Raw genomic sequence first — 16,513 nt, forward strand, 5'->3', positions numbered from 1 at the left:
AGTAGTATATAAGATATTGATTTTGTATTTAGAATTTAGTCTTAAGATATCTTTAACCGAAGTTAAAGTTGATAACCAATATCTTGTAAAATAAAGATTTTTTGATACAACAATAAATAAATGCTTTGTAAAATAAATATTAACCAAAGTATATAATAAGTCTTAAGATTCCACCTAAGTGAACAAATATATAATTATTAAATAATTTTCATTTATAATAAAATTTGTTTTTTTTAAACCAAATAAAATAAAATAAAAATTTTAATAAAAATTAAAATTTGTGTGTGTTTTTTTTTTTTATTTACCGAAGTGAATAAAAATATAAGTCGCGTGAACCAAAAGTTGTATATTAGAGTTCGTACATGAAGCAATGAGCTTTATTGTTCCTACAGTTTTCTCGTTGATGGCTCTTTTTCAATATTAATAAGCAAAAAAATATATTAAATTTTTTTGAAACTGAAAACGTTTAAATTAAAACTGTATTAAAAATTTAAATCGAATCTGAGTACATACAGAATAATAGATACGGCATTTTCGAACGGCATTCAATACTTTTATCATTGAAAGGAGCTGAACGACAATTACAGTCAATTAATTCATTTAATTCTCGCTGAACCCGTGATATCGTCTAACGTGCACATATCAGCCGCAGTTTGGAAAGTGAATCCATTTCTTGCCTACCAGCGTACCAATGACATTGCATTGGCGTCACTTTGCAAAAGGCCAGGTGACGCTTTATTACACAATTTAAATTAAAATAAAAGTATTTTGTGTGAAAGTGAATTTTGTTTTGCCATTTGATGAAATATTCTTTTTGATTGCATTACATGGGTTGGTATAGCTTGTTTCTGTATTAAATCACCACAGCTTCGGTTCTTTCAAATTGAGTCATACCCTTTGCACATACTCTGCAAAGTTGAAATTTGAGTTTATAACAATAGTTTACAACCACAAATTTCCAAAGAAGAGAAAGACTGTTATTATGACTTTTCTGAAAACATCACCCACTTATGCCCCATAACTGTTTTTTGCCCCATAATATGAGTAACCTCATATATTATAGTACTGTAGAGCAGATTAAAGGTGAAACTTTTGCAAATATTTTTAGCTCCATAAAATTAATGTAGCTTGATTCGTTTAGCTGATATAGCTAAAAAAATATACATGTATGAAAAATGTTTTTTTTCGCTTTTTTCAACTTTTTCCATTTTCAACGTGATGGGACTCTCACAGAAATATTAAAATATATTGATTTTAAAGACTGTTTTAACTTAATATACAGTAATGAACATAATCACAGCAAGCAAGCATATGAATTTTAACAATGTTTTTAACCCGTTAATGATTTTTAGGTAAAATGCTTCATTTGCAATTAAATAAATTTTTTTGCATTATATTATCTCTTATATTTAATTTTTGGAAATTAAAAAACCAAACAAAATACTTAATTATGCTGAACAAAATTATTGGCACACTTAAGTTCTAATGAAATATTTTGATATAATTTCATCCATTTGTCAATTTTTTCCTGAAAAAGACCTGTTATTTCGACGTTATAATTGAGGTGGTGGTTTAGTTTCTGCCTAAAAAAGAAAATACAGTAGAAATGTTTTTTGCAAAAGTAATGATAAAAATTTATAACGATAATCGTTTGTAATTGTTAAGTAAATACATATAGCGGCGGTTTATGTGATGTTTCTAAAAATCGGAGACTATTAACTAATAGTTACATATTTCATAAAATAACAACAACTATGAAATTTGATTATTTGAATTGGCATTACTTCTTATCGAAATTATTATGCAATGCAATTATATCAAAATCAAGAGCAATTGGAAGGGCCAATTCGTACAGGCGATCACTATAGTATTTTCTTAGTTTTATAGATCAAGTTAATACTTCACATTAATATTATGGCATTTTCCCTTTTTAGGTAAATTTAATATCTTTAGTGGGTACATATAATTTATTGCACAAAAATATCTTAAAACGCTTCCGCGTGTTTAATTGCTTTGCATTTTCCTACAATTGAATTAGCTGCAAAGTAGCTAAGAAAACATTAAATGTTTCATTTATCTCTTGTGTCACCTTAATGTTGCTGACAGAAGGTATTGAATTACATTGAGGATGTTTTAGTGATGAAGCATTCAATCACCATTGACTGTTGCGTATATAAAAGACGCTTACGAGGTGCTTAACAAACTACAATCTTTATTACTATTGGGTGAAAATTCAACTAATAAGCAAAACTCTCTAGAAATTTCCAAAGTTATGGAAGTGACGATACGATTAGGTAATCCAATCATTATACGGTACGATGTCAAAGATTGCAACTGATAGAATTCGAGGGTGTTGCAATAATTGAGGTTGTTGCAATAATCAAGTTCAATTTATTTAGTCTATCTAAAACTTTTTAATTAACTAAAAAGACATTAACACAAAGTTTATTAGAAAATAATATGAAAACTTATTTTTATTTATAATAACATAATTGCAATTATACTTTATGATAATAATTTATGGAATTTTCCTCATCCAATTGTATGCATGAGTTAAGTGAATTTATTGTCACGTCATTTTTGATTCAAGGTGTAATAACATTGATCTATGTTTCTGCGTCTGAATCGATTGCAAGTTGTTCAGCGAAAGACACATTTTCAATAGAAAATCGTTGACCCACTCATCCACTTCTTGTTAAGAAATAACATTATCTGGAATAATTTCATGAAGTAAATTTATTAAATTTTGCATGATGATGTCGCACTTCGATTATATTAGCTCTTATTTGATGTAACGGTGTGTTGTCATCATCAGTCCACTGATCGTTATTTAATTCTTGGTTTCTAAAAGGTTTTTAAATAACATGTGATAAAATTTTCTGTCATGCATTACCTAAAAGACAAATAGCATCACTTAAATTAAATGCTTTTAGATTTTTTTAAGTCGCTGTTATCGTCTGCGATAATATGATACAACAGACTTTTCTTATAAATAACTTTATCCACTATATAATATATTGCAGAGTGGCTTTTCATACATAGTGCATAAAACAGTCCATTATAATTTTTTAACTCTAAAGGATGACAGAGAGTGGTGTCCAAAAGTAAGATTGCTATCTTTTGTAATTCCCTTAGATCAAGATACTTATGAAATGGATCTTCAGGATTTACTTCCAATTTTTGTGCAAAATACTGTATCAGATTTTGTTTAAAAGAACAACAATGCTGTTACGAATGCTGAGTAGGATAGCATTCGATATTTGTGTAATTATTTAACAGAAATCAGTTTATCAACCAGCGATAAATCGTCGGTAAATCAAATCTCTTCTGGAAACTCCAAACTTTCATATCACTGACAATGGTACCATTTTTATTATGCATGACAATTCTTCACTCACGATACTTTCAAATATCGGATAGAAACAGAAAATAAGCACATAACACAAAGCCAAATTAAATATAAAAACTTTAAACAAAATTCTTCAGAAATTAAAACATTTTTTACTAAATTTTACCATTTACAGGAGATCTATTTAATTAATGCGATGTAGTGGCATATTAACCATGACCACACACAATGCTTGGTGTGTGCGATACTTAATGTGTCCTGCCAACCCGAAACACTCAAATATCAAGCGTGACCGAAAAACCCAAAATCCCAAATATAAAATAATTTACGAGTCAGAAATTTGACTCGTCTGTTTTGTCATTTCTTTACGACAAATATTGTGAATGCATATTAAATTGTTTCAATTATGCAATTGGCAATTTGGATTGCGGTAAGCTCAACACATGAATTAGTGTTAAGTGTTTTCTGGGATCATATACAAGCAATTGTGCTTGCAAAATGATTTGCCCGCTTTTACAGTTGGTCACCATAAGTGTGTCAACTATTTAGAAAATTATATTGTTGACCAATGACGTGAGTATATGCCATAGAAATAAGAATTTAAGTAAATAATTAAAAGTGAAATATTGTATTCAAAAACCGAACTGTTTTCGGCATGAAATAAATAACTGTAAAGTCAGTTCTTAAACTAATCTTAATGAGTGTTCATGTTTGTCTGTGAACATATCTTGAAAGTTTATAAAATAAATAGATATCTGAATATTAAACAAAACTGTGTTTAAATTTTAATTAAATGGAACTTATCCTTACAGCGATTTATTTTATGAATTTTTAGATAATTTTATTGAAATGATCGATATATTAAGTAAAGATAAGCTTGATAGCAGAATCCTAAATTGCGTAAACCTAAACATATTTTAAATGGTTTATTGCAGTATAATGCGAAAACTGGGATTGCTATTAAACCATCTTTGGTGCTTCGATTGAACAGTGAACATCAGTATTTTAATTAATATTATCATATCCTCGATTCAATAATCAGTGTTTACTTCACATTATATGTTAAGAACGGCCTTAAACACATGTCCTACATTCAGAAGAATCTAGTTCTTAATACCCAAATCCATTTTATTTTTTATATTTATTGTGACATTTATAACTTTTAATGCGTATAATATCAGTAGTAAGATTAAGATACTTAATTTTAAGAAAAAGGTGTTAAATACTTGTAATATAACTAAGAAAATGGTAAATTTCTTTTAGAAAAGAAATTTTTTGTGATAAGGTATGAATTTTTTCAACTGGATTTGATTTATATGTCAATCTATTGAATTTAAATATGCATATTCAAAGAAATTGCGGGAAATTAAGAAAGTTTGCCAAAAGAAATTGTGTATGTCTGGCATATCTGTGACAAGGAAGAATTTAAAAAAGAAAATATGCACCAGTTTCCGTACAAAACTAATAATGACTACTAACACAAATATGGAACGTGTATTATTTTTTCTGCAAACTAAATTTAAAAGAATAAGACTAACCCACGCTGTACAAATTTAATCATATCTAAATACCTGGAAATGACATTTGTGTTTCTACTTTATAAGGAAAAACTTATTTTGATCAAAGATGTTGTGTCAGATAGCAGTAGGCAAGCGCCGAGCGAAGAAATGATTCAACTATCATATACTAGCATTTCTGCTTCCTATAAAAATTCTTATCACAATATGTGACATTATTACCAATAGAAAAATAAATAAATAAACTTAATGGATTAAAATTTTATTCATTCCATTTTGAGAAGAAGTTCGAAAGAGGATTTTTTATTATTCAAAATCACAAGCAGATAGTTCAATATACCATAAATGCACTTTGCCTTCAAATTAAGTAGTGATTGTTAAATTTTGATTATCTTATTATGCACTAAAGTACTGCATGCACGCATTTGATTTCAGTTTCAAATCATTCTATTGTGTTTAGAATGGTAGCATACTCTCACTCTCACCCAACGAATACGAAATACGAATGAATAATCGTAAAAACAAAATGGAACGGAATGAATGTTAGCAAGAACACTAAATACAAGAGGACTTTTCAACTCAAGCGATTTTATTTCTACACACACTAGGCCATTCAAGAGGAACGCGGAGATTTTGCATTGGTTGTGTAGAAATTGTTCTTAATTTCTCTCTATAGTTCATATTTTTGATTTACGAATTGCTACATGTGCAAATGAAGCATTAATCAATGCTCGAGGCTTCCAACAACACTTTGCCTTAGTTAACTAACAGAATAGACAAAAAGCCTCACACATCTATTCTTCATTCTTATTGCACGCTATATGATTTCGTACGCAAGAGTAGGTGAAGCAATATTTTTCTGAAGTTAATGTATAGTCTTTGTGTTTGTATATTTCTCCTAAAATATATGATGGACTTTGTATGCATGCAATGCACAAGTAGTTTCAAATTATTATCAATTTGGTTTTTGATGAAATATTATTCTGGTCTTATACAAATACATATATCAGGTTTGTATATTATGAGGTTAGTTAGCACCGGCAGTAGTACAGTACTGTGCCCTATAGTAGCAATGATATGAAGTATATTAATATTAATAAACATCATACTGTTTTTTAAAATATTTTATTATTAAAGTTCAAAACACCAATTTATTATGAACATTGCATTTATTATTAAATCTATTCTTACATGATAACTTATATAATTTACGAACTATTTACGACCTATTTACAATAATTATTATTAACTTATCACTAAGGACATGGCTTGAATGTCGTTTAAAAACTTTATATACACCTGAATTTACATTATCCTGAACGTAACATGAACATGAACTTGAAAACCTCTCACCGATAGATGAGAGGAGGAAGAGAGTATGATATGAGTTCATGAATTTCAAGCAGCGAAATTTGCTGCGTTTTTTTAGCTTGACACGCATACATATTTAATGTTATGTTAATGTTTACCTTTTATGTTTACCATGCTGAATACTTTTAAAATCGTTTACTCCTATCAATGTAAGATATGATGGGAGCGTAGGTTGCGATTAAAATGGTTCCTACCTCCTCTTATATACATTTACAAATTTCATGTTTAAACAATTATTAATGTTTAAAAAGCAACTACAATATTCAAACATATATATATTTCAATCAGTAATTTAATTAATTCAAACGAAGGAAAGGTTTTTATTTTGATGCAAGGGAATGAATTCTGACTACGCACGGTGTTAACACGTCTCCAAAAGAAAATATGGCAAAACACAAAACAAAGGTAAACAAATATTGCACTCTTTCTCTTTGGCTAAAAATGCATACATTTTATATCAAATTTACAAGCAAAAGCAAAAATAGAGAACAAACACAAAGCGTTTCTCTTGATGGGTCTAATGTTTTTGGAGACAAATTTTTCAAAAGCTCAGTTGAGAAGTCCTCTTGTATTTAGTGTTCTTGCTATTAGTTTCGTTCTTTTGGAGTACTCTAACTCTCAACATTCTCAAAGTTGTTGAAGTAATTGAGAGCATAAGCATTTGATTTTCGATTTATGTAAAATGAACTTATGTGTTTTTAAATAGTAAAACACAAATTTATTTATTTTAGTTTTTTTATTAATTAAATATTATTTAAAATGTTGAAAACACTAATTTGTTAATTTTATAATTAAGCTAATTACATATATAATATGACTTAATATATTTATGAAGTATAAGAAAAATTTTGAACAAAAATTTATTTGAAAAAATTATAATGGGTTTTTTAACCGTTTTGATATAAAAAATATGAGAAAAAGTGATGCTCTATACTAATTTTAGGTAGCTTTTTAAATTGAATTTGTAAAATATTACAAATTTAATTTAATATACATATTTAATGTTTAGCATCGCCTGACTTAATACCTCTTTTTCAAGATTGTTGTGTTATTGATCTCTACTTAAAATCCATATTTATATAAAAATCTATTCAATATATGTAGAAAATAAGGACATATTCTAGGAGAAATTTTTATATTTGTTATAAACTGAATCAAGATGACACAAATAAATATTTTTACCATATCATACATAAAAACATTTTCTAGGGAAAGATAAATATGTGAGGCGAACTATCGTCAAAGAAGAAAATTCTGCGGAACAATTTTTTATTAGTTAATCCTTCGCATTAGATCTACCTGTTTAAGCAACTTTTGCATTGTTGCATGCCACTAATAGAAAATGGAACCTAATTTACATACTTTGTTGTTGTAATTATTGCAAATCTCTACGCACATCCACCTTTTTTCACTTTTGTGCAGCTAACCAAACGCAAACAAAATATATAAAATATTTCTTTGCAAAAATAGAATTAAAATACTCTCAAATACTCTCAAATACTCTCAAAGTATTTGTTTATTTACTTTTAAAATTCAAAACAAACGATTATGGAGAACAAATCAACCCTCACTCCATTGAAACGAATGCAGCACACATTTCATTCTATCGGACCGTTTACTCTTATTCATTCGGATTCGCGTTCGAAATATTTTGTAAATGTGGTACACATTTGAGAATGTAACGAATGACCGCAGCACTTTATTATGTACATAAATATTTGCGGGTTAACACTAAATTTTGAATAAGACTGTTTTCCATAATAAAATTAAAACTGAAATATGTAAAATAAGTATTCCTCGGCGATGTTTCAGTGTGTCTATCTTCTTCAAATCACAGAAAAAACTGAAGGAAGCAAAACGACGTCTTAAAATGAACCTGTTCATTGCAGGAAAATTTGATGATTTTCAACACGTATGGTATGTTCAATATCGCGGGAATTCACAACATCTCCAGTTCGTACATCCATTGCATCGCATTACCTGAGAAGCTCGGTTTTTAAAAAAATCCGTATAATATGAACCACTTTGGAGTATCATTTCAGGCGATGACAAAGCTGCGGCAGATATGGTATAATCCATTTTTCTATCATATGACTGTGGTTAAAGGTACTGTCAAAAAATAATTTGGTGTGATCGTGTTTGTTTTCAGCTTTAATCAGTACATCAGTAAGTGAACAAGAATTATTGATGTATTCAGCTTCGATGTGTATCTTGCAAAGTGTCTCGACTCTGAGTGTGCTGTTCTTCAAAGTGTGGCATAATTAACGCTTCACAATACGAATGAAATGTTTCCAGCAACCATCAGTGCTGTGGTTGGTAGTAATCGAAAAACATTCGATGTAGTGGTTAGCGCTTTTTGTTCTTATGATACGAGTGTAGTGTCGAATAGTTTTCTCAAACTTTATCGCACACCGTAACTATATTACGGGATGACGGACAAACAGTGCAATCTACATTCAAATTGTCATTATATATATTTGAGTATGGAATTACCAATCGTTCCATATATTTTATTTCAAAAGATTCTCGTGCAGTGAAACTTCTGCAAACATGAAAAATTATTGTCTGGAATGAGTTATGTCCTAGATCCATGATCAAATGCAGAACCATTCGGTGGGAGAATTTTTACAGAATCTGCCAACATAATTCAATGCTAGCTGCCTCAAGACGTCTTTAAAAAAATAATCAGGAACTAACATTGAAAACTGACATGCGTGTATATAGTTACATATTAGCATTGATACTAATATTCCTCTACCAAATTGCCCCACTGTGCCAAACAATCAAATATAATGAAATCAAATTGGCACAGACAGTAACAATAAATGCTACTGTAAATACTTAAGAAGATACACGTATCTATACATCGCGTGATCATCTTCTTAAGAATTCATGACACACATATTTTTGCTGATCATAGCACAATTCCATGCAAAGAGCTTGAGAGATGACGCTATGTAAATACCAGCAATTCTCACATTGTCATGACGATAAGAAAAGACGCTTATGTTAGAAACTAAAGTAACGTTAGAACTTCATGCTATAAGTCTGTAAGAGCAGAACTTAAAGTTATTTTCCATACAAAAATCAAAGCTTCAACTTAACAGAGTTAAGAGCTTGATTTTTACTCTGTTATCGGGGGTATAACAAGGAAGATCAAGTATGTTAAGGTTGTCAATGAAAAGAAAGAGCTAGAAAGAAGTAGTATTGGAAAAGGCTATGAAACAGATTACATACTCAGTCACGTAGCACTGAAAAAAGTTGAATACGATTTTAACATGCTCGGTCGTGAGTTCCTAACTCTACTTCAAAAAATTAATTTAAGGATGAACTTGAAAAAAATCAAAATATATGAACTTAAATAAGAAAATGAAAAATGGAAAACCAAAGTGAAATTAAAAAATATAATTGAATGAAGTTGAAATAAATTAAAATATAATTGTATTAAGAAGATAAACAAATGAAATTGTGAATTAAAGTAGATTTTGAAATGAAAACTAATATAATATTTAAAATTAAACCATAAAAGTCAATATAAAAAATTTATTTAAATAAAACTAATAAAATATATTAAGATTTTATAAAATTAAAATATAAGTAAAATAAAAATGTAAAGTATTAAAAATTATCATTGTGGTTTTCTTTCGAGTGAGTTATTTAGAAGGGTGCACTTACCACTAAAATCACTGGCTACAAACATGTACCAGTACTTTAATTATATTTGGTGAAAAGGATGAAGCCATCTATAATATTTCTATATCCGCAGAAACTCTATTAAAGTTGATAATGGAAATTGACCGGTTTATTCTGCTACCAGATTTATCTCTTTCTAAAAGAATATTAGAATTATTTCCACTAATTACAAAAGACACCAATTGGACTATGCACTTGACATTTTAGCAGCAAAAAAATTTTCAGGTTTCACCATACAAATTGTCATTTAAAGTTTAATCGCTAAAAGTGTGCAATGGAACTAGTCTAGCTGTCAAGAAGTTGATGCCAAATGTGATTGAAGCAGCAATTCTGAATGGAGTACCAAAAGAAGAAACAGTTCTGCTACCTCACATTCCCATTATTGTCATGGCTGTGTCATTTGGTTTCAAACGATTGCAATTTATATTCACCATCATTGTTTATTCAGCCATTAATTAATATTCAATAGCTTGAAGTAAAAACCGCACCTTTCTTTTAAGTAATCTGATAAAGTTCAAGTGCCATTCACTTCAATGAAATTTAACCCAATGTCCTAAATGAGGTTCATAGTTAAAATAAAAATTTGTAATATTATGTAATTAGTGATAAGATTTTATAACTTATAGTCTCAATGTAAAAGAAGATACAATAAATAAATGTGTAAGTATTTAAAAAAAAAAAAGCATTGTTTCTGACTTTTTGCCATTTTCCGGACAGCTCTATAAATTCATAGGTATGGAACTTTTGTGGTTTACCGGCGAAAAAAACGGCCAAGTGATTTTCAGCGTTTTCTCAGTAACTCAATTTTTAACCATTGAGATTGTTTTACAAAAACCAAAGTAAAATTTATTTCGACGGTGTAAGATTGGACTCTCTGGTAAATGTATCAAAACTTTTCAATCAAATTCAACCAAGACAGATCGCTCAAAACAATCGTGGTGGAACGTCAAGAATAGAAATTTGCATTTCTATTCCCATTTATTTATTAAGTAATAGAAATCTACATTTCAATTGCTTATTTATTACTAACGAAATCAACATTTCGTTAATAGATCAGTAGTAAGGTAATAACATAATTACACAGAAATATTATCACCCATACCGAACCCACAGCTAACGAAATCAACATATCTGTGGTACCTGTAAAAGATCTAAAACATAGAGTTTAGAGGACAAATTTTTGTCTTCTTTGTAAATCATAAACATTTGGCTATTAGTAGAAAAAATATAAAAAATGATTATAATTATTATAAGGATTGATCAGTATTTAAAATTTGCCAAATTTTTGCGGAATCTTAAATTCTTCGAAACTATGTAAGTCACAGCAGGAGCAGGAATCTTCGCACCATCTAAAAATATAAATATCTCTCTTAGGATACCTAATGAAGCTACGGTTTTTCAGGCTGAAATCCTAGCAATAAAAGAAGCCTGTCGGCAAATTGCAAGCCACATCGAGAACAGATGTAGTGTTGCTATTTTTATTGACAGCCATGCAGCAATTAAAGCTCTTGAATCCTTTATAACAAAATCAAAAATAGTAAAAGAATGTAGAGAAGCAATCGACGTGCTAAACCGGTTGGCCGATATCACACTCATCTGGCTTCCTGGGCATAGAAACATCGTAGGGAATAAGAAAGCTGATAGTTTAGCCCGCTCTGGTGCCTCCCTAGATGCGTCACTGGCGGTATCAGTCTATATTACCCTGGAGACCATCAAAAGAAGTACCTTTCTTAACTTTCTGCAACTCGCCAATAACAGATGGAAAGCGCTAAGGTCATGTGCAACTTCCAGGTTAACGTGGCCCACTTATAATAAAAATAAATCTCTGGAACTCATCAAAAAAGATCGCGTAAACACTGCAAGGCTTATTGCGGTTCTTAGTGGTCATTGGTGGTTAGGAACTCACGCAGAGAAACTGCGTATTCCCCATAACTCTCACTGCAGAAGTTGTGGAAACCCGCGGGAGAAAGAAACAATAATACATTTTCTCTGTGAATGCCCAGCTCTAGCATCCAGAAGACATAGGTTCTTAGGAAAATACTTTTGTGATAGTTTATCAGACTGCTCAATGGTAAGGATGAAAGACCTGTTAAATTACCTAAATTCGGTGGGATGGATTTAGTCTCTACTCTTCTATACTAGGGTTCTTGCGAGGAATGTGGTAACAAAACGGCGAAAAATCGCTAATTGAGGTACATTTGAAGTTATCTTATGGCCTGCCACTGCAACCAACCAACCATGTAAGTCACAAATAAGAAACATTTTTGAGTTATTTAAAACTGATAATCTAAATTTTAAAAAATAAAAAAAGAAATATTTTTCTAAAAAACATTATAAATTTTATATACTAGGGGTGCAGGAAGGATTTTATGAAATTGAGAATCTAGAAGCAATCTAGAAGAAAAAACTAAAAGCTATATCTGATTTAAAAATAAAAAATTGGGAAAAAATGAAAAAACCGAGAAAATATATATAAATTCAACATATACATATATGCTTTTTTGCACCATTATGTATTAATATGTTGATTGGCATTTTAATATAATGTATAATTTCCAGAGCATTTTAGTCTAAAAATCGAAATATCGATGAAACAAAAATTATTCTAAAATAAATTGTGAATTCTTTTCCTTAATTTTTATTTTCAACATTGAAAAATTTGACCAATTAGCATGTAAAAACACTTTAGAAATATTAAAATTAAAAAAATTATTTTTATTATTTAAAAAAAAAATTGGTAACTTTAGTTTACACAAAAAAACCACAAGATCATTAAAATGCAAAAACAGAGATTGTACATCTTCTTCAAAAATATTGCCTACCTTTGCAATGACTCTGACTTTGCACTACGTAGACTCCAGAAAGATTTTTCCATACACCTACACTTTTTCAATGACATTTACAAGGTTTTACTTGCGAAATAAATTTTTTTTTTTTTTTTAAAACATACATTTATTTATTGCATCTTCTCTTAAAATGAGACTAACAATAAGTTGTAAAAGCTTATAACTAATTACATAATGTTACAAATTTTTATTTTAATTATACATTGTATAAATAAAAATAAAATAAGTAAACCTTATATCACGAACCTCACTTAGATTAATGGGTTAAATTTCATTGGAGTGTATGTTAGGTGGTTTCTTAAGAAAGTGGTTCAACTTTAACAGATTACTAAAAAGAAAGGTGCGGTTTTTACTTCAAGCTGTTGAATATTAATTAACGGCTAGACGGTCAGCTCTTTTTAGGCGGGAAGTAATGGATAGAAGTGCGAGATTTCTTGCTAAGGGATTAACATGCTCTGTCAGCCTTTCATTGTATTTTTTCTTATATTGTCAAATTCAGCTTTAACTAGGGGAATTTGTAGATCTCGGTGTATACTTTCATTCCTAATATACCATGGGGCACCAGTGATAATTCTTAGTATTTTGTATAATTTCAATATTTGAAGCACTAGCATTGCCAAATAGCTGGATACCATAAGTCCATATTGGTTTTATGATGCTGTTATACAAGAGTACTTTATATTCTAGGCATAGGAAAGATCTGCTATTAATGAGCCAATGCAACTTAGAGGCTTGAAGCTTCATCTGAATTTTTTTGGCTTCAATATGTTTGCGCCAAGTTAGTCGTCTGTCTAGATGAATACCTAAGTACGTTATATTATCTGCTTGTGGTATGGGAATGTTGTTTAGTAAAATTGTTGGAGATGTACTCCGATTTAAGGTAAAAATGACGTGTCTACATTTTACTTCGTTAATTTTAATTCGCCATTTTGACAACCATTTCTCCACCCGATATAAGTGAGATTGAAGTTGGTTTGAAGCTAGCACAGCGTTTCTGTTTCGGCATAAAATTGCTGTATCATCGGCAAACGTTGTGGTGATAACTGAACTACTTATAGGGATATCAGATGTGTAAAGTACATACAATATAGGGCCAAGAACACTTCCTTGTGGAACGCTAGCTTCTATTGGGAAATTATTAGAAGTATAAGATTTGCATTTCACTTTAAAGCTTCTATTATGCAGATACGATTCTAAAACTGAGTGGACATTTGCAGGTAATGAACAGCGTATCTTATATATGAGTCCATTATGCCATACTTTATCAAATGCTTGTTTAACATCGAGGAATACCGCGGAACAATATTCTCTGAGCTGAAATGTGTGTCTTATTTCATTCGTTATACGATTCACTTGCTCAATAGTTCCATGTTTTTCCCTAAAACCAAACTGGTGGGACGGTATTAAGTTTTGAACGTCAGGGAACGGTTTTAGCTTTAAAAGCAGTGCTCTTTCAAAGAGTTTAGAAAGGCATGGCAGTAAGCTTATTGGCTTGTATGAAGAGGCAAGCGTGGGGTCTTTACCTGATTTATGAATCATAATAATCATGGATGTTTTCCACTCTGTTGGATAAAAACCAAATTTAATTATGGCATTATAAAGTCTTGTGATAAAATTTATGGCCAAAAGGGGTGAGTTTTTTATCATGATGGGTGAGATATTATCATATCCCGGTGCTTTTTTGCAATCTAACTTATTTGTGATTATTTGGACAAGATCATTGGCCGTGATATTCATGTCAATAGATGGTGCTGGTGGATCTTGAGTAGGAAAGTCATATTGTCCTGTTGCAGGATTTGGTTGGAACACCTCTTTTAGGTAATCAGCAAAAACGTTAGATTTTTCTTCATCACTTCGCGCCCAGTTTCCAAGAGAGTTTCTTATTGGAGAATTGGAGTCTATGGGAGGATTTATACCTTTGCTAGCATTCCACAAAGATGAATGGTTTTTGCCATTTGGACATAGGTTTTGAATATAATTATATTGTCTGACTTTGACTTCCTTGCTTAATGCAGATCTAAGTCTCCTTTGGGCTTCCTTAAATAAGTTTTGCGCTAAAGGGGACCTAGATTTTTGCCATTCACGCCTTAATCTACGTTTTTGTAAAACTAAATTCTCTATGTCACTATTTGTAAGAACTCTATTGAATCTGTAAATTTTATTGCCTTTAGGGGTGGAGTTTTCTGCTGCTGAAATCAGAATTGAGTTTAAAACCGAGGTTGCGTCCTCAATATGAGACTTACACTTTATCTTGTAATTTGTGTGTATGTGTGAGTTAATATACTTTTTATATTTGAGCCAGTTTGTTCTAGGACTTGTAAGGCTATAGGAACAGTCATATAACTGAGGACCATCAAGTAAGCAAAATGTAACTGGAGAATGGTCAGAAGACAAATCGCAGCTAGTGTATGTTGAGATAAAATTTTTGCTTATGCCTTTGGATACGGCGAAGTCTATTAGGTCTGGTATTTTATTGTTATCAGCAGGCCAATATGTTGGCTGCCCAGGAGAGATTACGTCTAGTGCATTTTTTGTATTTACAATTGAATTGTAGAGCTGTTTTCCTTTTGGATTACAGAGTCGTGAACCCCAATACGTGTGCTTGGCGTTGTAGTCTCCCGCCGCAAGAAATCTTTCACCTAGAGTTAAAAAGTAATCCGTAAATTGGGTCTCAGTAATGTTGAAGCGAGGAGGGCAGTAAACTGCCGATAAAGTTAAATTTTTTCCTGTGTGCTTAAGGCATATTGATGTGGCTTGCATATAATTATGAGCATATGTACCTAGAAAATAGTGTTTTAGACACCTTCGTATCAAAATACCTGTACCACCATGTGCTTTGTCATCTGGGTGATTGGTTTTATAGAATAAATAACCAGGAATAGAAAAGAAATTTTTGTTAGTTAGATGTGTTTCTGAGCAAAGCTTTACATCCACACTTTCTCGGGACATGAAATTTGTGAGTTCAAGTTTAAGTTGGCTTAAGCCGTTTGCATTCCATGTACAAGTTTTTAAAGTACTCATTATTTAGATAAAAACATTTGCATTAATTGGCTTTGCATTTTAACTATCTCGTTAAGAGTAGTTTGCATGATTGACATGAACTGAGTTAAGCTCTGAGTGAGTGGAGATCATTATTTCCAAACTATTACTTTGAACTGGAGGGGCTTGTTGCTTGTCAGATTTAACGACATTAGCATATGAAACACCTGGTGTAACAGGCTTAGAAGTTAAAGGTTGAGGTACTTCAACTAATTTAATGGTGTTGCTTCTTGTAGAATTACGCAACGCTTCTTTCTGCAGAGCTAACCTGTGCTTTAGTTCTTTATAAATAGGACAGCCTCTGTAGTTTGCAGTGTGATTTCCACTGCAGTTGCTACATTTTTTGGAGTTGGTATCCTTTAATGCTTTTTTATCGCATTCGGAACTATGGTGAAGCTCGCCACAAGCTACGCACACTGTACGAAGAGTGCAATATGACTTAGTATGGCCATACTCTTGGCAGTTTGTGCATTGCACCGAACCATTTCTTTTGTGGGGCTCCTCAACGCTAATTCTGCGGTGAAGTAAATACTGTAGGTTGTAGATGGGATGGCTCTCATTTTTTTTAAGCTTAGAAACTTCCGGGTGAAGTTCAACTTTAAACATAGGTTGTGGGATTTTATCTTTGTTAACAATATTTATTACTGCTCTAGCGCTAAAGCCTTTTTCGCTTAGGACATTTGTTATCTCAATGGGTT

At 30.9% G+C, this 16,513-nt stretch overlaps 1 protein-coding gene across 1 annotated transcript in view; it reads right to left on the minus strand.

Moving 5' to 3' along the window:
- Window positions 1–1,553: 1,553 nt before the first annotated feature.
- Window positions 1,554–16,513, minus strand: part of LOC119688594 — a 16,278-nt gene continuing 1,318 nt past the window's right edge. The window contains exon 3 of the mRNA XM_038103267.1: window positions 1,554–1,583. Within this exon, the coding sequence (XP_037959195.1) occupies window positions 1,554–1,583 (30 nt within the window). The remainder of the gene's footprint in view (window positions 1,584–16,513) is intronic.

Source organism: Teleopsis dalmanni, chromosome X, assembly GCF_002237135.1.
Source record: "Teleopsis dalmanni isolate 2A chromosome X, ASM223713v2, whole genome shotgun sequence".
NCBI classification, from domain to species: domain Eukaryota; kingdom Metazoa; phylum Arthropoda; class Insecta; order Diptera; family Diopsidae; genus Teleopsis; species Teleopsis dalmanni.